Consider the following 25850-nt stretch of genomic DNA (forward strand, 5'->3'; position numbering starts at 1 on the left):
AAGGAGTGGTTGGACATCCAAACAAGACCAAACCACGCTGTAACACAGAAGCTAACTGGTGCTACCAATGCAATGCTCGCTATTTTGAAAAACTTGCCTGGTTTTGTTTCAGGACAGACACTTGTTTCTGGAGACAGATGTTTTCCTCTTCAAGCTCGGTGTAGTCTTGCAGCAAACGCGCTTCTCGGAATTTATATTCCTTAATATCATCTCGCAGACGGGCCCGTTGGATCTCCACATTCTGATTGACCTGGAAAAACAAACCAACCACAACAACATGGTCATTTGATCAGATACAACCAAATGCAAAAGTTTAGCTCTCCTTGTGTGCACTATTGAATTAGATTCTACTCAAACAGAAACTCTTCTCTCCTGCCCCAGAAGTGAAGCTACAGAAAACCGAGTCCTTTACACAAGAATTACATTTCATTTTCTTGTTTCTCTTACAAGTTCTCATCCTTGACTGAAAGAAAAGTTAATGAGCCAGGGAGAAAAGCAGCACTCACACCTATGTCATCTCACTGGCTGTAGGCAACAGACAAAAGCTTTCCAGATCAGAAGTCAATGCCAGATTCTGTTAACACTTAAACAAGATAGGCCAGGACAACGATAGAAAGATAGATTCAGATTACTTCAGACATGCTCTTATTTGGACATGTATTTGCTGCCATTTTTCAACAGATCTTTTCTTTATGTCCAGAGCAGTAATTTGGAAATATGTTCTAAAGAATCCTTTGGAGAGAGAGGCTGAGTTAAAGCTCAAATGAAATCCAAGATCCCAAGTAGGAAGAAATAGCAACTGTGCTTCATTTATAAAATGTCCCAGCCCCTCAGCCCGAAGACTTACCCAAGACCTTAAAGAAAGACTTTTGGGGGGGAAATCACCATTATTGTTTCAGGATAAAGAACTGAAAATAAATAGTGTAGTATGGTTTTTAGATCTTCCATGACTATCCACAAACAGATTTGAGCTAGCACATAGGCAACTTTGTGAATGGCTGCACTTAGCTCCTAATTTTTCCAACATTATTTTCCTTCAAGTTACATCTTTAAATACTTAACTAAGGGAAATTAAATAAGAGGGAAAAATACGTTCTCAAACATTAGCAGAAATATCTTTAGAAACAGGCAATACAGTTGTCTGTAAAAACAGCACGCAGGTATTTTAGCAGCTATACCTGTGAAGGAACAGGATGCTTTTCAACAGTTCTAACTCGACACAAAACAAGCATGAGCTGATGAAAGAGGCAGCTTATCAATGCAGTTAGTTAGGCCATGGTATCTTACTTCTGGTTTCACCTGTCCAGAAGCCTAGCAAAGAAAGCTTCATCCTCAGGTATACAAACTCAGATTCCCTTAGTGTTTCCCACTTCAGGTTAGAAACAAGAATGTCAGCAATGAATAAAGTATGGTCTTGGTCACCTGGCAAGCGTGCAGCAGGAATACACAGAAGCAATGCACCACAGGTATCAACAGGCACCTACAGGAAGCTGAGAGATAAAGGTTTGCGGCAGGAGCATGTGCCAAGACTTGAATCTGGCACGTCCTGAACACAAACAGAGAATCACCTGCAACTGTTAAGAGCAGTAAATTTAAATTGGAGCTCCCTCATCTGTCAGGTATAGATTATACTATATAAACGTATCTGCTTATTTTCAGCAATGAGAAGAGTGGCACTACTCAGCACACAGGGAAGCCAAAAGAAACATCAGGTGCTGAAACCAGACACTACAGTACAACAACACAAAGCAAGCGTTGCCACACGCCATAACCCATGCCTGAGCAAGTGTTGGCTCAATCTCTGCACAAATGCAGGGCCACAGGGAGAGACACAGGTAGCTGAAGGCTACAGGCTGACAGGAATTCACACCTTAACTTCTCCTTAACAACTGCAATGAAGACCTCTTGCCTGTGGGAGAAGGAGCCTCCAGTCAGACTAGAGGCTCCTTCTTCTCTTCTGTGAACCAACTGGTTCACAGTTAGGCTTGTGAAAGGCCCTTGCATCAAACCAAGTTTCATACAAATTAGGAAAGCTCATCTGCAATTTTCCCCATTCCCCAGTAAATGAAAGGCAATGGAAGACCTCCCACAATGCTACTGGCAAGCTTCTCTCCCCACCATTCAGGTTGCTTTGCTCCTCTTCCTCCCCGGATGATCTAATCTTTGCAGAGGTCAATGCCAGGAGAAGTCACTGGAGATGGTAATTTCTGAACAAGAATGGTTTCTGTCCAATCCTGCCCATTTAATTCAGACCAACATTAGAGGCTCATTTAGTGTGAAAATGCTGTTGTGCTCTGTCTAGCACAAGAAAAATCATTCTAGTTTAACATGTACAGGAAGGGCAGACTTAAAAATAGCTCCACTGTTTCCTGTCCAGAGAAGGAAGATATAACCTAGATTTATTGAATGTACAGCTTGTTAAAAAGCCAGTTTGCTCTTAGTATTTTCTTGTTGAATAAATGTGCCCCTGCTTGCAACCTGCAAGGTTGAATAGGGTGTCATGTTCTCTCACATAACTGACCAAACAGCAGCATTTTCTCTGCTGGGAGGAGAAGCTCCTGCATCCTTCCTTGATCAGGTTTTTCTATTACACATACAGAAAGAACAGGTATTCACATGTTTTGAGACAGACACACACACATCACACATGTTCTCCTGTTTTACACTTCCTCAAGTCTATAGAAAATCTGAGCTGACCAACCAATGAGTTTGAACTTTTCTGTGACTCTTGTTGCTACATGGCTTGGTGGGTTCCTCCGTCCTCCTCCATCCTGAGCACTGTGGAGAAGGGGCAGCTGGAACCAGGGTAGGCCTGGCTGGGAGTGCAGCTGTATGAAGTCACATCTCCACCTAACACACACCATAGAGCACCTGAAAATACCATTACCCATGTGTGGAGAACTCACAGCCATAAAATCATCTACCTGACAAAACTCCTCAGCTCCTCAATTTACAGAGTATTCCCACTATGCAGAAGTCTGCCATCCATCTCACCCAGGAAAAGATTGTGATCTGAACATGATTTTGCCCGATCTAAAGGCCACAGACATTTAATACAGAGAAAAAGAATTACTGAGCCAAAAGAAACCCCAAGAGAGAGATGACTCATACGCTGGTCAAACCCTCCCTTCCCAGGTGCCTTTCTGAAACACCAGTTTGCTCTGGGAACAGGAGAACAACAACAGCAGTGACAACTGCAGTGAAAAGCAGCTGAGAAGCTCCAAGCCCACCAGTGCAGCACTTACCCCCAGAGCTCCTATGGAAATCCCACCTTTGTTCAGATGCCACTGCAGGCAGCTCTGCCCACCTCACAGCCCTCAGCAGTGATCCAAGCCTCCTGAATCCAGCACCAGGAACACCTGTGTTAGCACCTTGGGTTGATCTGCTAATGCAAAAGCAACTTACTGAAAACACTCCTTACTCCTTTCAAGGTTTCCCTGCACCTGGGTCAGGCATATGCCCATTTTATGCATTTGGAGCCACTGAATCTGACCCAGTATCTATTTCCTTGCAGAAGCTTATTGTTTGGACTAGGAGACAAGATGTGAAGAACTCCAATTCCCATGAGACATGCTTAGTGCTGCCAAGCACAGTCAGGTTGCTCTCTGTGAACAAATACCCTGCAGGAAACAAAACCCAGAGATGGCTGGGAAGAAGAGGTGGAATAGGTGCAACTCATAGAACATTTAATCCCTGACAGTCAGTGGGGAAAGTAACATACTAGCTATTTATCATAACTTATATATAATGTTCCAAATCAGTCTGACCTGTTAGTGGAAGAGATACAGCTACATTGAAACTTTGATAGCAAATGTGCACAGCTGCCTGGTTTTGGGGTGGCTTTTTTGTGGTTTGGGTTTCTCATTATCCAAGCACCTATCCCATGACAAAGTATCTTACTATGGATATATGTTTCTAGATTTTCTTTAGCTGTGACTAATGGCTGGGCACCACCCCATGAATGCACTCAACTCAAGACTTATTGGTCATTAATTAAAAAGCTTTGTGGTGCTGTGACATTAAGGACGGATTTATCACAACACTGGAGAACAAAGAAATGCACTGTCATGGATTTCCTTTCTGCACAATATTAGACCTGAGACTCCAGTACCACAGTATATCCTGGAACCATTTAATTATCTTAATCAGCATTGTCTTGCTACAATACATAAGTTCTATTGCTTAATATCTTGCTTGCTAACTATCTGTTCAAACGTTTGATCCAGTCCCAAGCACACCCTCCAAACCCTTCCTTTGTCATGGGGAGGGGCCAACCCCTGCACTCCTTTGGCAACACCTCACTCATTCTTAAGTACTCTGTATAAGGATCCAGCCTTGCTGTAGCCATGCTCTCTAACTTGAGCTTACAGCCCAGGAGCAATACTCCTGCCCCTGACCCACAGGCTGGATGGTCTGTGCCTGGTAATTCACTGGGCCCTTACCACGAGGTGTCTGGCACTGGTGCAAGCCCACAGGCTGCAGCAGGGCTGCAGTGTCTTCACAGACACAAACACACGAATGCTGTAGAAGCAGCTGGGAGGACTGGCACAAGCCTTGACGTCAGAAGCTGAGCGCACTGATCAGGCTCTGAGATCAGAGCTTGTTAAATCCATCCAAAATAACTGGAACAAAACTGTTAATGGTCTCATTTCCAAGCAGTGATCTCATCACCTATAAAAATGAGCCATTTTTTAGCTCCAGCAGCACAAGAGGAGAGCTTCTTGCCTCTGTGCATTCCCAGTTGCCCTTCTTCAGAGGCCTGGGCTTGTCCTCCTTCAGTGCTGGGGCGGTGGGTGGGCCTGGGCTCTGCACCTCAGCTCCAGCCCAGCGTGGGAGTCTGGATGGAAAATTCTGACCCAAACTCAAGGACAGTGTTATGAATGACACTGTGTAACATTATTACTGTCTCCCCCTTCCTACACTGAACTGCTTGCTAAGAGCAGCTAAACTCCAGCTGCTTTTCAAATCTCAAATCTAAATGCTTGGCAGCTTTCCATGTCCTTCACTGCCACAAAGGAAACATTTAACCCTTCCAAGGGCTGACGATATACTTTTAGGTAGCTGCCACTTTTTGCCTCCAGAAGGGCTGATGGAGCCAAGCCCAGCTCGACAAAGGGTCCCTACCACCAAAGCATTCCCAGGCAACCACCCACAGTGATTGGTGATGCTCAACAGCAGCCTGGCTCACTGCTGCACCCGATAAAGCTGCCTGCTGCAGCCTCAGTTCCCAGCTTTTGAAGGGCTCTCCTTGTGCTGTGTTTGTATTTTCAGATGCTAATGAAACAAGCCTGAGGTTGTTCCACGAACCTCCTGCAAGCACAAAGAAAGAAAAGAGCTGAGTAACAGAGACAGCAGCCATCTGCATTCAACCCCCAGGCTTGGGAGGGCACAGGGATGTGTCTCTGGATATACCTAGGAAAGTCTCAGCTTAAGCTCCAAGTGCAGTAATTGTCCATACTGCAAGCTAGCAAGAGACTGGAAAGATAAAGCAGGAGAACAAAATGAACTCTTCTCTTCTAGGAGAACAAAATGAACTATAAACCTGCCAGACTTACATGAGAAGTGTAAAGAGCTTTTACTGTCTCTTCTGTGGTTTTGTCTGCTGCCCACACTTACAGGAATAAAGTGGTACCAAAGATGTATTTCTGTCTCACATTTAAATAAATTACCCTTATATTGTGACATCAAACATAGTTTTTTTATATTTCAGATTAAGACTGCTTATTAAAAGCTAATAACCAAAATCAGTCATCCCCTATATCTGCACTCCTTGACATAAAACAGCAATGAAAGCTAATGGTGAGATATTTCTCTGCTTGGAGAAGTTGAGGTGGCTCTAAGGAGTTACAGAATCAGAGGTCACAAACCAAACTTTGAAACAGTTGTTTGCTGATATTGATTTCAGATCTCTGAAAGCTCTCAGGGTTTAATCTCATAACTGAAGCATATAGTCTAGATTCCTCTAATGCACCAGGTGTCTTAGGAGGAATCAAACACAGGCAGTCCACTGCAATAATTTGGTTGCAAGCTCAAAACAGATCAATTTCCCTATCTAGAAATTGGCCAACATCCCTGGTTTCGGGAAGACGCTCCTCTGAAGAGCCACCATGCAGCTGGAAGATGACTCATAATACATCCACAACAGCCCTTGTAAGAACCAAAAACTTCACCCTTCAAAGGTACTGAGAACTACTCTGTGCTGTGCTCTGTGCTTCATGCCTGCAGTTTGAACCTGCACTTCCACTCTGCCATTACGTCCCTTTGCACACCCATGTTAAGTTTGCCTCGTCACAAATGTCCACAAAACACACATTTGCAATAATCACAAGTTTCTCTTCTAACTTAAAGCCTGCTCTCCTCTATTACAAGGTCCCTTGGAGGCTCACTTAGTTTCTTACTCATATGTCTTACTGTAATACAAAAGGTCTGTTTTAAAGTTGCCATTAACCATTTCCAGTGGTGACAGTCTCTCTCAGGCAGATTTCACACTGGCATGCTGCAGCAGCAGGCCACCAGCAGGTTTATGGGACTCCAGCACTACATCCCACAAATGTGCCAAGATTTAAAAGAATTTACAAGAATATTGACAGAAGCCAAAGTTAGTACAGCTATCAAAGACTAGAGGCTTCCTACTGATTTGTCCATAATTAATGTATATGTAAAGCATGAGATGAAAGCTTTGGTTAAAATTCTATTCCCATCATTAGTGGCCTATTTTCACAAGGTGCCACACCTCCTGGATGTGCAAAGTGCTTAGTTTACACTACCCAATCCCACAGAGATACAATCACCTTACGGCTTAGAGCCCCATCACTACTCTAATTTTAATGAGCTAAATCCCAAAGGCATTATCTAAATTAATGATACCACTTTGTAAGTAGTATGAAAGATTTTGCTTACATTTAGATCATGAAAGTGGTCCTTGCTAGAAAATGCCACAGAGAAAGGAAAATGCTGTAATACTAGCCCTCTCTCTGGACTGAGGCAGCCAGAAACAACCCAGCACTGATTAACCCCCTCCCTCTGCAGCCCAGGGTGGCCAGAAACACCTCAGCCCTCACTGGCTGTGGGAAGCCATCCACTAGTGGATGCAGTAAGCTCTATACTGTGATTCTGGATTAAAAAAACACCTTAACTCTTCTTCCTGAGCAGGATCTGCTAATGGTACAGTCCTACCAGTCTGTCTTCAGTCAACATAAACAGCCCACTCCAACCAGGGCCTTCATCTATTTGGCTGCAGGAACAAGTCCTAACACCAGTGTAGCTGGGCATGGCTCATGCTGGCAAACCAGGATCACTCAACTCAGCCTTCACACTTCAAAGCTGTTGTTTTCTAGTCTAGCAGCAACACTTTCTCAGAACGCTTCACACACACCACACTGACTTGCATAAACTGCCAAGTGGTGCAAAATGATTTAATGAAGTTGCTGGGTATAACTTGCATTAAACTAGAGGCAGAATCTCTGGTGAGAGAAAAGGGTCAGGTGAAAAAGGACAAGAAAGCAAGGGTGGAGTAGAGGGAGATCAGTATCAGGATAACCCCAGCTGCTGCCATATCACAGCCTGCATTTCCCTTTTCCAAGGGACAAACTGTAGGTTACAACAGCAGCAGGACACAAGCAGCTTGGATTTTCTCTCAGCAGCCTTGTTTAGCACTTAGTAGGACAGACTTTAATAACTTTCAGATGACTTCATACAATTACTTCATATGTATTATGACTAAGTTATGAAAGTGCCTTCCCTGTTCATAGCTGTACTTCAGACAGCATGTTACATCTAGCTTGTATTCCACAGAAATCAACAGCTCTGGGGACACAGCAACTGGATCTTCACCAAACAATGACCGAATGCTGTTGCCAGAGATTTCCTTTGTCTCTTCACCATTACCTTACAGCTACAAGAGACCAAGAGACCTTGACAAGCCAAAAACACCATAAGGTCAGTCGTTCTGAACATACTGACACCACAGCAGCCTCTTCCTTGCAGGACACTCTTTGTAGGGAACAGCCAAGTTCTGCATGCAGAATAACATAGAATGGTAGGGGTTGGAAGGGATCTTTAGAGATCATCCAGTCCAATCCCCCTGCCAAAGCAGGTCCACCTAGATCAGGTCACATAGGAACGTGTCCAGGCAGGTCTTGAAGACCTCCAAGGAAGGAGACTCCACACCCTCCCTGGGCAGCCTGGGCCAGGGCTCCCTCATCTCAGTGACATAGTTTTTTCTTATGTTTAAATGTAACTTTTTGTGTTGCAGCTTCATCCCATTACCCAATGGGAATACAGTACACTGAAGTTGGGTACCAACATGTAGCAACATACTGTGTGCTCAAAGTGCAAACTCTTGTTCCTGTCACCGACTATGGAAATATAAGCAAGAAAAGCAAAAGAAAAACCCAAACAACCAGGAATCTTTGGCCATATAAGAGTAACACACTGCCCTCTTTCTATTAAAATAAAAAAGGCTTTTTTTCCTATGAACTATTTTGCTAAATCACACTAAAGTTACATTGTACAAAAATCTACATGTAGGCAGAACTGGCAGCAGCAAACCAGAGGAATTCCTTTGTCATGGAAAAGCTGTGTTTGTTGATCTCATGCTGGAGAACTTTCTTCCAAGTTCCTCTGAACAAAAGTGGCTCAGACACTATGAAGATCAAATAGATCTATTTGAATAACCACCGGAACATACTCCACTATCAATAAGACACGAAAAAGGCAAATCTCCATTCTAGTTTCTGCATTTTAGGACAAAATACCACAGTAGCAGAAGTGGTGGCAGCTAATTCTTGTCAGCAATTGCCAGTACCTGTGCTGACACGACCATCTGTATTGGTAGTTGGCCACAAGCTGTCCCAACAAATCTCACTCTTAGAGCTGCAGACTATCATCACTTTGATCACACAACTGTAACACCATGAACTTCCTTATATAGTCACAAAAAGCAGGTCCAAAACAGTTATTTATCAGGTTGAAATCAGTTTTCAATCCCTGCAGAAAAGGAGAGTCGGGATAACCCAGGTAAGAAAAACCAAGGACACCTCTCCAGCTCCCAGAGCTAAGCTACCCCACACAGAAGCAGCCTGGATCTCACTGCACATGGTTACTCAACACCTCAATGCTGCTGTATGCCAGTGTTCAGTGTTTCACCCTCAGGACCAGCTCAGATCAGTGGCAGCCTGACACACAGATCTTCAGTTCAGGGAAATGCCAGCTACCCTGGGTTTCTCTCATCTGTTCAACTTTTAAAGCAGCAGACACTTCCCTCTGGACAATCAAATCATAGAATGGTAGGGGTTGGAAGAGATCTTTAGAGATCATTTAGTCCAACTCCCCTGCCAAAGCAGATCCACCTAGATCAAGTCACACAGGAACGAGTTCAGGTGGGTTCTGAAGACCTCCTGAGAAGAGGTCTTCACAAATGCCAAAAAGTAGCAAGGTTAATGAATTAGCTACATTGACTAACAAAATAAAGGCTGAGAACACTAAGCAATGTTAATTAAAAAAATCTGGACCTTCTCCTTCATCTGCAGATGATCTACAATGGGTATTCATGGGGAGAGGGAGACCTGATATATTACCACCTCAAACTTAATTCACCAAAAAAATCCCCAATAAAGAGAAATATCAGTGAAGTTCATGGAAACTAAGCTTGAAAATCAAAACATAGGGTAAAAATAAAAATAGGGTAAAAAAAAATAAAAAGGCTTTTGATACAGTTCCAAGGGCAGCAGCAGCACAGAGATGAGTGATCATTTATTTCTGATACTACTGGCACATCCCTTGGCTGGCTCTTTGTGCTCCGGCCCAAGCAATGTTTTGTCACAACCATGTTCTAAAACCCTACCATATGTGACTTGAAAATAAATCTCAGGGTGCAGTCCTGAGTCAGTCTGTCAGCACAGACCTACTAGGTAAAACAAAGGATTTTTTTCCCCAAGCATTTTACAGTACTGCTTTCAAGTATACTGTAGTACACACTCTTTGCTTTCTCCAAAAAATGCCAGTCTGATAGATTGCCAAAGGTCATCCACTTCCATGGAAGCAGTGCCAAGTACAGGCAACACAAAGCAATCTCCCTGCTTCTACACCCTAGAAATCACACTACCAGCCAAGCGGAAGCTTTCACTCAGTGGCGGTGGGGGGAGAAAGAACAAACCTCTTTAATTAACAGTTACAAGGTATTTTCCACTGATTAGAGCGTTTCCAACTCCTCTTTCAATTGTGCATCTTTGTTTGACGTCTGTTAAAAGAAAATAGCTAAAGGTCACCATGAAAGTGACTGATGAGGAACACTGGTCCTGCCATTACTGCAGCACAGGCAGTGAAAAGATCCCCCAGCAATTGTGCTACGAGGTTCACTCCCAAGCAATATAGTATTGTGGAATCCTAACTGCCTATTGGAAATTTGGCAATCATATTTAGAGTTTTATAGTGTCAGAATTTATTTAAATATTTATTTTAAATCTGAAAACACAGGGTTCAAATGATGATTTGCAATGCCCCCATTTTCAGTATTAATTCACATTTAGACATTGAGTTTCCAGGCAGCAGCCATCACAGCAAGAGAAACACTGTTGTTAACATCTTTCCTCTGAATATATCACTGCACAACAACAATAGAGAAATCATGAGCAGATGCCTCCTTCAATACATGCAAAGCACATCAACTGAATTTCCACACCAATTCATCTTCTTTGGAATGGCTTTTTATTATGTTTCAAATGGATACAAATGACATGCAGTAGCTTCCTTTTTATAAAAATACCCAGCTCTTATAATTCTTATTAAAAACAAGGTGGAGGGGGGGAGGGGAGCTGTTGGGGAAAATAAATCAACTTCAATAAAAATGAAAAGGTGGGAAGAAGATAGCTGCCTGGGCAGAGATGTGCTGAGCCAGCACACAGCAACACAGCGCTCTCGGGTTGTTACCACCGCCTTTGAACTTCCTGCAGCTGGACAAAAGACAGGATGTTGGGTTGGGGTCTTGTTGAAAATAAAACAAAAACTGTTCACACTGTGACCCTTCTAACTCTTTCAGTTCATTAGATGCCATGAAATGCAGCCTCGCTTGCTCAATCGGCTGAGTGCCTTCAAGAGTCTCTCCTCGTTGCTTTGATTTTGGAAGCCGAGCTTTACCAATGCACACACAGCCACTTGTACATTTGGAGCACGTTTAGCAGCTGATTTCCAGTCACACTGCTCACTTCAAACGTAACTCCTTTAGTGTCATTTAGCATTATTTAAATATGCCTCTGTATGCACATTTCGTAACAATAGCAATGAATTGAGGAATATCTTCTATGTGCTGCTATGGGGCATTATTTGAGCATTACACCTTGGCCCAGAAGGGACTTTAAAATGCACAGGTAATCAGCTCTGCGAGATCCTTTGTGCTCAGAGGCTTTTCCATTAGAAATTAAGGGTTGCCATGTGATCCTTGAACAAGAAGAAATGGGAGAGAACCGCCTTTATCCCCAGAGCATTACACTAAAAGCTACATCACACTGTTGCCTCACTCCCAAATTCAATGCTGACAGACACATCTTTCTCTACGAGCTTGCAGGGTGAAACAGGCAACCTGCCAACACATCTACCTGCTGCAGCCTTTCCCCCACAAGGTATGGGGAATGGGCAGATTCAATCCTTCAGCCATGCCTGCAGACTGAACCATTGCAGAGTGACCCGTGGAAGGTCACATTTGGCAGCTCCCCAGGCAGAAATAGGGAAACACTGCTCTTTCTAATTCATTTCTTTAAAGAAACAAAACACCTCTTTCTCCATGACTCACCAACCTGCAATCTGGTTTTATAGAAGTTTATGCAACCTGCTCAACCCTCTTACACAATTCTGCTGAAAACAGCCCACATATGTGTAAGCAACTTCAATGTTTAACTGGTCCACCTGCCTCCACGTTCCCATCTCCCACTCTGGCTAACTCCAGTTACACCAGTACTAAGCCAGCTTCATTTGGTATACAAGGCTGAAGTATACAGCTACCCCCAAAGCCACCTAGCAAAGCTCACCATATTCTGCAATAAATATATGACTTTTTTACATTTAGCTCCTTAAAGAAATTGAGCTCGCTCACAGAATCACAGAACTGTTTGGTTGCAAAACATCTTTAAGTTCATTGAGTTCAACCCTTCTCCTCGCCCTGCCCAGCCCAGCACTAACCCATGGCCCTCAGCACCTCAGCTCCACATCTTTGCAATAGCTCCAGGGCTGGGCACTCCCCCAGCTCCCTGGGCAGCCTGGCACAGGGGCTGACAACCTTCTCAGGGAAAAAGTTCTTCCTCAGCTCCAATCTAAACCTCCCCTGGTGCAACTTGAGGCTGTTTCCTCTTTTCCTATCACTCATTAATTAGGAGAAGAGACTGACCCTCACCTCTCCTCTATCTCCTGTCAGGGAGTTGCAGAGTGATCATGTCTCTCCTCAGCCTCCTCTTCTCCAGGATGAACACCCCCAGGGCCTTTCACTGCTCCCCATCAGACTTGTGCTCCAGAGTCCATGTCTGGACATGGTCCAGTCCCTCAGTGTCCCTCTGACAGTGAGGGGCCCAACACTGAACACAGTACTCGAGATGTGGCCTCACCAGGGCCCAATCACTGCCCTGGTCCTGCTGGTCACACTATTCTTGGCCACCTGGGCACGCTGCTGGCTTATGGTTCAGATGCTGTTGACCAGCCCCCTCCAGGCCCTTTCCCTCTGGGCAGCTTTTCAAGCCCCTCTGCCCCAGCCTGAAGAGTTGTCTGGGGTTGGTGTGCCCAAGGGCAGGACCTAGCCTTTGGCCTTGTTAAACTTCATCCCATTGCCTTCAGCCCATCGCTCCAGCCTGGCCTTTGAACACCCTTCCTGCCCTTAAACAGATCTACATTCCCACATAGCTTCATGTCATCTGCAAACTAACTGAGGGTGTACTCCATCCCCTCATCCACATCACTGATAAAGATGTTAAACGGAACAGGTCCCAATACTGAGCCCTGAGGAACACACTGGTGACCAGTCACCAACTGGATTTAACTCCACTCCAAATCACTCTCTGGGACCAGATATCCAGCCAGTTTTCCACACAATAAAGAGTACATCCATCCAAGACACAGGCAGCTAGTTTCTCCAGGAGGGTACTGTGGGAAATGGTGTCAAAGTAAAGCTCCTTGCTCCTTGTTCACATCCCACCCCAACCCTCCATATTCTTCTTGCCTCTTTCTCTAGATCAACAATCCTGCTCTGGTTTCTTTGGTGATCATGACAAGTTTCTATTTCAACTCATTTTCAGCCTCTACTTGAAGCTGTTCTAATCAGTGTGGGCAATTATCTGTGTTCTTCAGTGAAGTATTTGTCTGCCTACAACCAGAGACCAAGCTCTAAATCTTCACTGATGCATAAAGATATCATGTTTGCTTGATTAGTTTTTTAGATCTACTCTGAGTATTGGTGAGATTCATAAGCTGTAAACTTAGTTAAGGAAATTATTTACAAGGTTTGACTAAAGCATTAGGGTTGTTAAGAATCACTTAAGACTCTGGAAAAACAAATCCATGATTAATTCCTGCAAAGTGAAGCAAGAGAATAGGATGGAGGAGAGTCCCCTGCACGTAACAGGGCCAGGTAACTGCATGGTGTTCGTTATCCTTCAGATTAACACATGCTGTCTTGATTGAATCTATTAGATGATAATGCAAAATCAAAAAGCTTCTTCAGAACAAATCTCAGAAAAACAGCTTCCATTTTATAGCCTTGGAGGAATAAAATCACTCATCTGTTGCTGATAAATTGTGGCTTTTTAAAAACATGTTATTTGGTATGTATTATATTGTACCATGTAGTATCAGCTACTTCTCTTCATATATAAAAGCATATTCATTAAAATACACTTCCATTATTAGTTTACATAATCAGAACACCTTTTGCTTTCCTGGGAAAGAATTACTCATTCATTTTTCAGCTGCTCTATACCAGGCACAGCTACCTCATGACCTCACAGGCAAATCACCCCATGAAATCTGTTTTGGTGCCACTAGAACACAGGAGAGATGAAAGAAGATTACAAAGGGATAGCAATTAGCAATTACTCAGGAGCAATTACTCCTTCCAATGACTCTTCCAGGACACAGAAGCTGCTGAGCTAGCTAATGACACCAGTAAAACTCATAATCGGTAACCACCCTGTCAGCCTGTCTCAACAGGCCCAAGTTAGACAATTCAACAGAAAGCATCAAAATCTCTTGTGTCTGCTACAGCTCCGGGTGTACCAAAGGCTCCTGCTCCCTCCAAAACCAACTCCTTGCTTCTGTGCAAGTGTCCCAAGAAGACATGAAAGGAATGATGGCATCTAAATGTTCAGTCTTGATACATAGGTCAACACCTGGTTTCAACGCACCACCACCACTACTGCTAGCAGCATCTCAAGAAGAGCTGCTGCCTGATACACTCGACCTTCCTCTACTAAAGACTGAATAGATTGTTTTCAAAACAGCTCCCGCAACAGTAAAACTCTGTCTTTTATCAGATAGCTACAAAAAAGCCATTAAAAACTTCTGCAGCCAGCCCTGACAAGCAAACGTCCCTTAAAAATAAAACAGAGATTCAGCTTCACTTGATTTCCCAAGTTGGTTGTTGATCTTGTTTTTCTTTTAAACTCCCTTTAGTTTTGACAGAAGCCACTCTCTGTCTGGCCAGAGGACACATAATCGAGCACCCTGGACACTGTTCCTCTTATCTGGATCAAGATCCAAACAGCTACAAGGAAAGGTTCCTGTTCCCCTAAACATTTTGCCAGTCAGTTCAATCAACAAGTAATAGGATTTTCAAAATACATACTACAAAGGCTCGATCTGCCTACACATATTCTCTACAAGAAGATGGAGAAGAGCCACAGCAGCTTTTCTTTCATCACCAGTCAGAAAAAACAAAGGAAGGATTTCCTACTATGTCTCTGTGGTATAACACAGTAGATCACATTCCAGCTTCATCCCCAACACTTTCAGACTACAACAGTGTTGTTCATAGCATAGTCTCCTTGGACTAATATCAACATACAACTTTTACCATGAGACAGCCTGAAGTTAGGCATGGCAACAGGGACTGGGGAAAAAAAAATCCCACTGCTCATCTTGCTCAGTAGCTTGCATGGCCACAGCACGTTTTCCTCGATTTCTCTCACATAACACTTTCAAATTAAATTGCTATTAGCTCTGTAAATCATCCCAGGAGGTCTGTGCATATCCTCTTGTTTCCACTCATCCAGACAGCAACAGTGAAATACTGTTTGAACTTCTGCCACCTTCTGATACATTGCACAAGAGAAAAGTCAAGTGCCTCAAGATGATCACCTTAACTTGGCATTTTTGTGGGACAGAAGGTAGATATCTCTGTACACACACCTTGCCTAACTGTTCCCTACCAGTAATTACAAGGTGATTCAAATTAAAATGCAATACACAAATAGGCATCTTCAGAGGAAAAGAACTCCAAACCACACATGGTCAGTTGGCCCAGATGTTTTCATTTTAACACCAAAGCTTTTATGCCATTTCTTTTTCTCCTCACCTCTTCACCCAACTACAATTTACTAGCAACAGAAGAAACAGCCTGAAAAAAGGAAAGGAAAGCACAACACATGCATTGAGATGACAAAGCAACAGGGAGAGAATCCCATAACTGCAAGGTTCCAGTTATCACATTAGGTTTTGATTTGTATTTTTCTTCAATTGAGTTTCAATTCAAAGTTTAAAATCAGTCACATCCCGTTAACTATTGTCAGCCCTTATTTCTAGTCAAGTAACTAAATGCCTCTTCCCCCATTCAGCAGAAAAGAGCTTAAAAGTACTAAAAAAATTAAATCTTCACAAGAACCTGACATCTCCCACTTCCCCTCTCCCAGCACCCTTCAGTTCTCACTGCAGCTCATCTCACACAGTTGCGATTTTCAGCTGTGGTCATGTAAATCACATTGAGATTAAGACGTGGGTTCTTAGATAACTTTCCCTCCTGGCAGGGGAGGCCAGTCAATTATCTCAAGACTAGATGAGACTAGAACCCAATGCTTCAAAGGAAGGTGCAAGAAAGCTCATAAGTAATAATTGTGATTGTTTACCACATCCATCTGTGGTTTACAGTCTCTGTAACTTTTACCCAGGCTAAATTTATGCAATGGTTTGAGCTCTGAAAATTTTCTCCATCAGTGCCACAGAGACTCCTGCTGAGCTACTGATTTCGTAAGTAATGAACAGGCAGTTTCTACATTAAAACAACAAAAGGTCAAAGGTACTTTGAAGTAGTAAGTCAAGCAATCTATGAAAAAGTAAAAGTTATCACTTTCATGAGAGAAAACATAAGACTATAAACTTTACTATTAGCCCCTTTTTGCAATTGAGTGTTTTGTTGTGCTCCCACATCCACAGAAGTTAGGGTGGAAAAAGTGACAAAAGGAGAAATTATGCTCCAAATGTTTTTTTGCAAGAAAATCTATAATGGGAATAAAGCAGAAAAGGTAAATCCAAAGCATGTCTGTGCTTGGACTAAATAGATGTGTTTGCTTTTTGAGGCAGCAGTTCTTAGAGCAAGGGAATTGATGTGCAGCATCCCCAGCATCAGTGTGGCTTGGACACATGTCTGTCAAATCACCTTGGACACCATCCAGTCGCTACTGCAGAACCAGTAGGTATTCAAAACAAGGCAAAGTGCATTCGTACTGGGTCAGAACAACTGAGGCCACAACAGGCTGGGTGGCACTAGAAAGCTCGATTTACTCTACTGTTGACTTACAGCTTTGTCTGGATGCAACATTTTGCTGAAGTGTCAGCAAGACAACCCACCTGAGCAGCTGGCAGCGATAAACAGACATCAGCCAGCTCAAGAATCTTCTTTGTGTTATCCATTCAGCACAAGAAAACAACCACCACAAAACAAGCTATGGTGCACACACTGCACACCTTCACTCACCTCTTTCAGTTCCTGTGCAACAGAATTAAGGCGTTCATTTTCAGACTGAGTGTTGGCAAGGACATTTCTGAGCTGCTTCAGTTCTGTCTGCAGCTCCATAACCTTCTTCATGTAGTATTCTTCCTTGGTTGCCGATTCCTGAATCAAGGTCTCCTCTCTGCTCTCTCCATCTGCTGCTACCTTCTTGTGGTTGGTATGGGCCTGCCCAAAAGCCTAGGACAGTCAGAAAACAAATCTGTCATTAGTGAACCCAGAATTTTCCATAAGTAACTTACTTGCTAGATATCTGAAAATATTTACCCTTGCATTTCTGTGATGCAAAACTGAGTCATCTTTTCCTACACCCTCCTCTTCTGGGATCAGACCTTTAAATGCTATCAAATGACCAACACAAGGCTCTTGAAAGTGACATCCAGCACTCAAACGATGTTTTGTGAAGCATAAGATACTTATGCAGAACCTCACATAAATTTTTGTGGGAGGGAACAGCAATGTGTTGTCTTGAATCTGCTGATAAACACTTTTGCATGTGCATATCCTCCATAGTTGGGTCAGACTCACTCGTGCAAAAACCAAATCACTGAATGCAGATTTGGTATTGGCAGCCTGTTTCATTTCTCAGGCTGGGATCACACTTACTGTTCCTGATGTAGCTACACGAAAGAAACCTACTGCCACCGTCAGCTGCTCATTGCTGGAGATTACTGCCTCCTCCTACCCAGCCCCCTAACCCACTGTAGCATAAGCAAGGTCAGCAGGGCTGCTCCTAACCAGGTTAAGCTGAAGTAGGTCAGCAGACGCTCACCCAGCCAGCCACGCTGCCAGCCCTCGGAGACGTCATCCCCAGCAGCGTGCCAGTGAAGGGACTCAAGAGGCAGGTCACAGGCTCCTAAGCTCTTCAGAATAACATGCCTCTGTATAGACATGACATTCTCATTTTCTACTACCTCCAACTTCTTTTTAGTTTTCATTTTGCTTGAAACTCTACCAGACAATGCTCCCAGCAGCAGTGCTCTGCAACACAGGAGCAAACAGCCCATATAGATATCTCAGCTGCTACCTTTAATAAACTCATTAGTGGCTTTCACTAATAGATGTTATAAAGCAAGAGTTTAGCATCTGAAATAGGTATGTATTTGTAACACACTGCCTGGCAGATGGACCAAAGACAAGGAGATTAGTGAATACCATCTTTTTAACTGCTGTATGTATGTTCCCCACAATCCAATCCAAGACGTATTTGGAGCCTTCAGGTGACACAGCATCTTTTGGGATGCCAGTGTCCATACTGCAGAGTTTTCATAGCTAACATTAATATCAGGCATTAAGACAGGTCGAGGACAGATCAGCATCTCCTAAAACTCCTTGTCTTATCACGTATTACATTTGCAATTACTCGTCTTTTGCCAGCTCTTCAGAAACACACTGTCAGCACAGAAAATATATCTGCTTTGAAGAAAAGCAGACTTCACTGTTTCATTACTTCTGTATATGAGACCAGATGCAGCAGTACAGCAATTATGGAGTACACGAGGCTGAAACAGATGATTAATGTGCCAGCTCTGCTTGTAGTTAAAGACACCCACATATTGCTCCTATCAGACTAAAATTTTATTTCAGATACAGGAGACAAATACCCATTGAAGAAATTCTAGCCAAATTCACTGAGATGACCCAAGGGAAATTAAAAAGCATCACATTTCAGACAGAAAGTAAAGCACCATCTGTGCAAGTCCTTGTCAAATGAGTTTCAACAAAGCTGCTTAAAAGCCTAACACCTAAGATCTCCACAAATGTTAAAGAGACAACTAAAAACATGCAAGCTCTCAAATACACTAGCTTTTTTTCCCAAAAAAAAAAAAAAATTAAGATCTACCTTTTATAAATCTTCATTTATCACAAATCTCTGACTCAGAGAAAAGGACTCTGGGCATCCATTGGCCTAGGGAAGTGGCACCATTTTCCTGGTGGTGGGATGCCAACCCAGAGCACATTGAAACTCAGGATAATGAAAGCCATGTCTGAGTTCAAGCGTGATTCAATCCAGAAACTCAGTAATTTCATTAGAGGATAAATTCTTTAGAATAATGACTAATTTACTCTTAAAACCTTCAATGCAGATGGTAGGCCTTGGGTTTTGTTGACAACTGAAGAGAGAATGCCATCATTTTGCAGAGGCCACTATTGACAGGGGCTATTTGAACAGAGACTAGCATAATAGGTAAGACCGAGTTTTTTTGCTGTAGTTCAGTGTGCTGTTTCTGCAGAGGACATCATATACTTCTGAGAAAGGTGCAAGAAACCTCATAATCTCCCAGGTCTTGAGCCTTGAAGCAGAATGCTTAACATAAATATGAAGGAGCCATTACCACTTAGTTACCCACGCAAAATATCCCCTTATTTTTCATGGGTTTGTGCATTTTTGGCCTCAAAATCCTACAATAATAAATTCATTTAAAATCATACTCTTGCATGACAGTTTTTTTGTCAGTTTACATGTTTCTCACGTTTTCATAAAGGATAACATTTTTGTTCAGAGATATGAAGGGGTGTTGTTATTCCAGGATCCTCTGTCAATCATTCATCCTTTTTAGAGACTTCCATCACACCCCTTGGTGAAGGCAAAGTGAAGTTTCCTAAGTTACCATCACTTTTATGTTTGAGAGGTTTTTTTCCCATGTCCAAAGACAGTCAAGACTTCCTTTTTAGAAACTGCCTTTTGTTATGGCTTGTCTCAAATGTCAAGACCAACCCAATCAAATGGGAGCTGCAGATGTCAGCTCACATAGATGAACTATATAAACAAGGTCATGGATCACCCCTACCAAAGGATGCTGCTATTCTTTGTGGGCTCAGTTATTTCTGCACAGTAAGGCTGTTATTTGCTCTCAACCAGCAAACTTGTGTGAAGTTTCTGCAGAAACCCTACCGTTAGCTTGACTGTACTACTATCACGGCTCAGGAAGCTAGTCCAAAATCATGAGTAAATGGACTCTAACGCTTAACAGAACACAAGAAACCTTCTTAACATACATGGTCAACAGGAAAGGCAGCCTGGAACAAACCCATCTGGGTGGATTTATAAGGGGACACTTAAAAAGCATCTCCATTCTAGCCAAGCCCCGTTACCTCTCTTGCACATACTCCAAAACAACCACATACATTCATGCTACAAGTCATTTTCATAACTGCAACAGCCCATGGGGAACAGGAAATTTAACTTAAACAAAATTGTACAAAATTATAGGGCAACACAATTACCTTCCGTGGCTACAGCTCAGCCCTGTTTTCAATCAAGCTACTGAAAGGAGAAATAGACTTTTTACTGATATGCTTGAAACCCATAAACCTTCACACAGCCAGCATCTACCCATCCAGTTTTGCTTTGTTACACAAAACACAGAAACAGAAGTCAAAGCTACTCTGCTCTTCCTCCTCTTCCAAAACCTCTATTTCAATCTACTAAGGTACCAAAACAAGGAATAAAACTGTTGGTAGTAATATCAGAATGACACTCTTTAGAGTATAATCTCTTCACAAAATAAATGAGTTTCCAACTACTAATTTGCACGCATCTTGCTGGACACGAGAGCTGCAAAGCATCACATTCTGCCAAGCAGCTGCCTCAAGGATTACAGGACACTAAGAAACTGCCCAAGTTCCCTTCTTCTAGATTTCCCAAGGTCAGGTCAAAAGCAAAATCAAAGACTTCATAAACCAGAATGCCATCTTGCTGTTTTCTCAGTTAGATGCACTCATAGGTGCAGAGGAAAACACTTTGCTGGAGAAAGGTACAATTAGCTTCCATTTATGTTTTCAGACAGATCAAAAGCCCTCCTTTGTATTTAATGCTAGCTGAAACTAACCAAAACTCAAACTCCGCCTCAAACTCTGTACGGCCATTTATTTCTGGACCAAGTGAACAGGAAACTCTTCCCAGCCAGGGTGCTCACAGCTACGTGCGAGGCAGCAAGGAGCATGTGCCAAGCCCCGAGAAACACACCAAATCTCCCAGACAATAATTACTGGTTATTGCTAATAACCTGCTGGCAAAGCTGAAACCCTGACAAGTTTTCTCTTGTCAAGCTGCCATCCCCTACCAGTCACACCAGCACACGTGGTCCCTCAGCCCTCCTCCCCATATACAATAGGAAATACTACCCAAAGGCTAATTATGGCACTCTCAAAGCCAATGGGAAATTTACCGTAACGAGCTGATGAGGGATTTACCAAAATAAGCACCATCAATCAAAATGACATTCAGTCAACTTCTGTGTTTGCAGCATAACTTATACCAGCACACTTCAAGGCTATTAGAAAACACATGGTATTGTATTCTTAAATAGCCTAGAAAACCTAATTGCTAAAACTCAAGGAGATTTCTATGAATCTAATCTTCAACTAATGATGTATTCATCTCAATTCTACTCTCCACATTAATTACATATAGGAGAAGGCACTTGGACAGCAAACAGATGATGTAGACTCATTCAATAACCGAGATGTTGCAAAGAATGCTCAAAACTCACTCGGTTCAAATGAAGTCCTGGATCAAGCTGCACTGAAATCGGGTTTGAAGTACCAAATTCCAAATGGCAGGCTCTGCAAAACGTGATGTTTACTCTAGGTTTTAGGATTATACAGATTCATCTGTATATTTTGCAGGCTGAATCTCAATCATCTTACACATGAGCAGATAGTTTTTGCAAGAGACTCATCACACTGAGAGACCAAGCTCCAAGCTTTGAGAAAAAAGAACACTTGAGAAGGCTTTGAGAAAACAAGCATTCCAGATTCACTGAAGATTAACAAAGGCTGGACTTGATGATCTTAAAAGTTCTCTTCCAGCTGAAACAATTCCATGATTCTAACACACTTGTTAAAGTATCAAGTATTATTTAACAAGATTGGAAAGATTTTACATCTGACATTTTTCAAAAAGCTCCTTCATGCACAGATGTTCAATGATCACATGAAACACGAAGAATCTCTGAACAACACTTCCTGGAAAGCTTCAAATGTTGTGCTTCTCTCAGAATAGCCACTGTGATACAGGAGATGCAAAAGCTGATCTCAGTCATGCTCAAAGCAAGACTCTAGGCCTAGTGGATATTCACAACAGTGATGCTTTGTTTGCCTCTTTCTTTGATCTGTCACTCCAGACCTCTACTGAGCCAAAAGCAAGTCCTAAAAACCATTACATTCACTCAATGCATGCTGAGTTTTGCTCCTGTATTTTCTAGGAGTTCCTGACCTAGAGTGTTCAAAACAAGAGGTTTATGGACTACCTGGATCCTGGTCAGTTTAGCACAGCACAAAATACTATAATGCAATGAGAGCTCTTTCTGAACTACAGCAAAACCAGTAGAATCTCAAATCTTCTGCCTACTTTTGCAAAGAGTTCGTGTCCCTAAAGGCTTGTTGAGATCCAACATCAATCCATGTGCTGCACAGAGGCTTTTGGGAACTGCCCTGTGCTGCCTCCCTGGGCACCAGGCTTCAGTCTGTACCCATGTTCCTACCAAGGCTGCAAGTCAAGGCAGATGCTGAACCTGGGCAAGAATGGAAAAGCAAAGAAAAAGCCTTATAGCTCCTTAAAGGAGATGCACTGATAAGTGAAGAATGACCTCAAGATGTTACAGAGGAACAAACACCAGAAATAAGATCTCCCTCTGACTTGAACAAAATGAGGGGGAAGTTTCTGTGCCTTGAAAGAATACACCCAGGAAATCAGAAAACAACAAAAATATTTCAGTGAAAGAGTTTCATAAGAGAAGTTGCTTACAGATTCATCTGCCACCTGAAACGGAACTAACATGTTCTCCATTTAAAGAACTGGGGGGGCAGGGAAAGAAAACTGCTTAGATGTGATTTGAAGGATTAAGAGAGGAAAATCTTGAAGGGTCTCAGGGCCCCACATTACAAATCAACTTCTGGGCAGTATACGTCATCCTTGTTACTTGCACAATTTGATCCCTCCAGATCTAAAAAAGGAAAGTACTTTAGCTGGCAACAAACATTAAAAGTTTCAAGGGGGTGTGGGGCACAACAATCACAGAATAAGAGTGGTGGGGGTTGGAAGGGACCCCTAGAGATCATCTAGTCCAACCCCCTTGCAGAAGCAGGTCCACCTAGATCAGGTCACACAGGAAATCGTCCAAGGTAGGTTTTGAAAACCTTCAGAGAAGGGGCCTCCACACCCTCCCTGGGCAGCCTGGGCCAGGGCTCCCTCACCCTTACAGGAAAGAAGTTTTTCCTTAAGTAGATCTTTTTTGTGTTCCAGCTTTTGTCTATTACCCTTTGTCCTGTCACTGGACAGTACAGAAAAAAAGTGTTGCCCCATTTTCCTGACACACACCTTTAATTACTTGTAAGTATTAATGAGGTCCCCTCAGTCTCCTCCAGGCTGAACAGTCCCAGATTCTGCAGCCTTTTCTCAGAAGAAGTTTAGCTGTGTAATTCTCCAATCTGAACATATGCCAAAAGGTTTTGGCATATGTTCAAAATCTACCTTTTTTCTCCTTTAGCCAGTTTATCTCATATTCTCGGCTTGCCAGGATAGAAACAGTTGAGAACTATCAAAAAGAAAAACACAACATATTCTAAAATAAGCATCAGAAACCAAGGTCAGATTTTCAAAGAGATGCAGGTACTTGCTTAACCAGTTCATACATAATCTAGAGCCAAGTTCTGCGCACTGGTTATCATTCCCAGACAACTCCACTGAGCTTGCTAATGCCTCTTCATACACAGGCTAATACATGATCCTTTCTTCCACAGCTGCTGCTTTGAAAAAAAACCTCTCACCTACTGATTGCTCACCTCAGCTGGTCCAGAGTTACTAAACAGCCTCTCAGCAGCAGCAGTAGGGGGGGGAAGGTATTAGAACTATTAGTGATTTTAATGTCTACTCTGTTATTGCCTAAAATTTGCATTTACACATACTCACTAAGTGAAAGCATTGCAATTTTGAATATATCCTTCTTATTATACAAAAATGCTAACAAGGAGGAATCAGAAAACCCACATGTAAATTGCTTTTAACACTTGTAAATGAATGCTAGCCAAGGGTATTTTCAGTTTCTAAGTGGCTTTAACACTGTGCTCAAGTTGCATCACCTGACTGAAAGAGTTCTGAGAGGGAAGCCAGGACACCCCATACATCACTCTGTCATCTCATGGGCAGGTTAAGGCTAGAGCCTGCCAGACAAAGCTCTTTAACACACCCTCTCTCCCCCCTTCTATGCAAAGTTCAGGGAAGTTAACATGGCTCTCTTCAGCATGTCAATAAATGTCAAACCTTTCTCTAATAAACACAAGTTCTAAGTGTTTCTGAAGTTGAGAGCAGGACAGATGCCTTGGTGGACATAGACAGTAGCACATCTTCCAGTGAATGACACGCTGCCAAATGTTCATACTGTGCACCAGCTTCGTTTCCTTAAATGAAACCAATCCAAGGGCAAAGAAAAAGGGAGATAAGGGAAAATTCAAGTGGATCTTCAAGTTTTTGCCTGCTTGCTTGCAGTCCTTGGAGCACACATATTTCTGTGTTGGTGAAAAACACTGAGCAGATTCTAAGCGAGGGGGTTGGTATTTTTGGTCTTAGGAGGTTTTTGTTTTGTATTATAGTGTTTACAAAATTCTTATGTGGCTCCACAATCACATGTGCAGTGCTGCACAGAGCACACATCCACTGCTGAGATGCAGGACACAGCTGGCCACCGAGCTGTACACATCCACCAAGGGACAGGGGCGGGAGGGGTTGGGAAGACTAAAATATGATGTGGTTTTGCTTCTGATGCTTCACAGACCTAAAAATTAAGCTGTTTCTAATAAAGTATAAAGAAAGCTTGAAAAAATACCAACACTATAGACTTTTGAATTGAAAACATCAGAAAGAGCAAAGCTGCAATATTTGAGCTTAGTGCCTTTAGAAGGTGGGCAGAGGTAGAATTCAGCTCAGCTGAGAGGTCAGAGTCCAGGACTCTGGTGGCAGAGTCACCCGCAGGCTCCAAACACAAATTCCCAAGACAGAAGGATATGTGCAAGTGACACTGCACCCCAGTGACAGCTGTGAATCATACAGCAATGTCTCTAAAAATCAGACTCCTTCTGAAATCTTCACTGGTTTACAAACACATGTTTCAGTGGGATTTAGCTGCAAAATGCCTCCTAAGGAAAGGTGTTACTACAGGCCACAGTATCACAATAGGGAGAGCAAAGAAGAAGCAGAACCAGATGGTAAATGATGACCATCCAGTTACTCTTTGACCTCTACATCAATCATATGCCTGGTTAGAACTGAAGATCCACAGCCCACCTTCCATATGGGATAAAGAGGCACCTGTGTGTCACTTTGTGTCCTCTTAATTTGCTGCCTGAAGCAGTAAGCCTGAGGCATTGCCACTCCAGAACTACTGTTGCTTGGGCCAAAGGGTTCGCTAATACTGACTACAAATCCAGGATGTAAATACCATAAGAACTACTTGTGAAGAAATGGAAAACAACATTCTGAGCATAATGCTGGGAGCTTTACAGCTGCAGTGCTCCAAACTGGACAGAAACAACAGAAAGAGTTTTCAATAGGAAAGCAAGACTGTGCCAAAGACCGTTACCATTGTCATTACCATTGCCAAGTTACCTTAAGACAGGAAGAAACCTCACATCTAACCAAAAGCCTTCACATACTGGTGAATATATCACCTGACACTGCTGGAGGCAAACATATAACATCATCCTTTTAAGATTCATATGATTTTTCAAACATAAGGAAAACCTACTTTACTGTAAGGGTGAGGGAGCCCTGGCACAGGCTGCTCAGGGGAGGTGTGGAATCTCCTTCTCTAGAGGCTTTCAAAACCTGCCTGGACACGTTCCTGTGTGACCTGATCTAGGTGGGACCTGC

General features: G+C 42.8%; 1 protein-coding gene across 3 annotated transcripts in view; it reads right to left on the reverse strand.

The window, feature by feature from the left end:
* The window catches only part of BICD2 (BICD cargo adaptor 2), an 85449-nt gene that overhangs the window by 21125 nt on the left and 38474 nt on the right, over positions 1–25850 (reverse strand). For all 3 annotated transcript variants that reach the window (XM_062008094.1, XM_062008092.1, XM_062008091.1), the window contains exons 2-3: positions 16946–17158; positions 98–250 (exon numbers count right to left, since the gene is read on the reverse strand). In XM_062008094.1, the coding sequence (XP_061864078.1) occupies positions 98–250; positions 16946–17158 (366 nt within the window). The remainder of the gene's footprint in view (positions 1–97; positions 251–16945; positions 17159–25850) is intronic.

The sequence above is a fragment of the Colius striatus genome, chromosome 15 (assembly GCF_028858725.1).
Source record: "Colius striatus isolate bColStr4 chromosome 15, bColStr4.1.hap1, whole genome shotgun sequence".
NCBI lineage: Eukaryota > Metazoa > Chordata > Aves > Coliiformes > Coliidae > Colius > Colius striatus.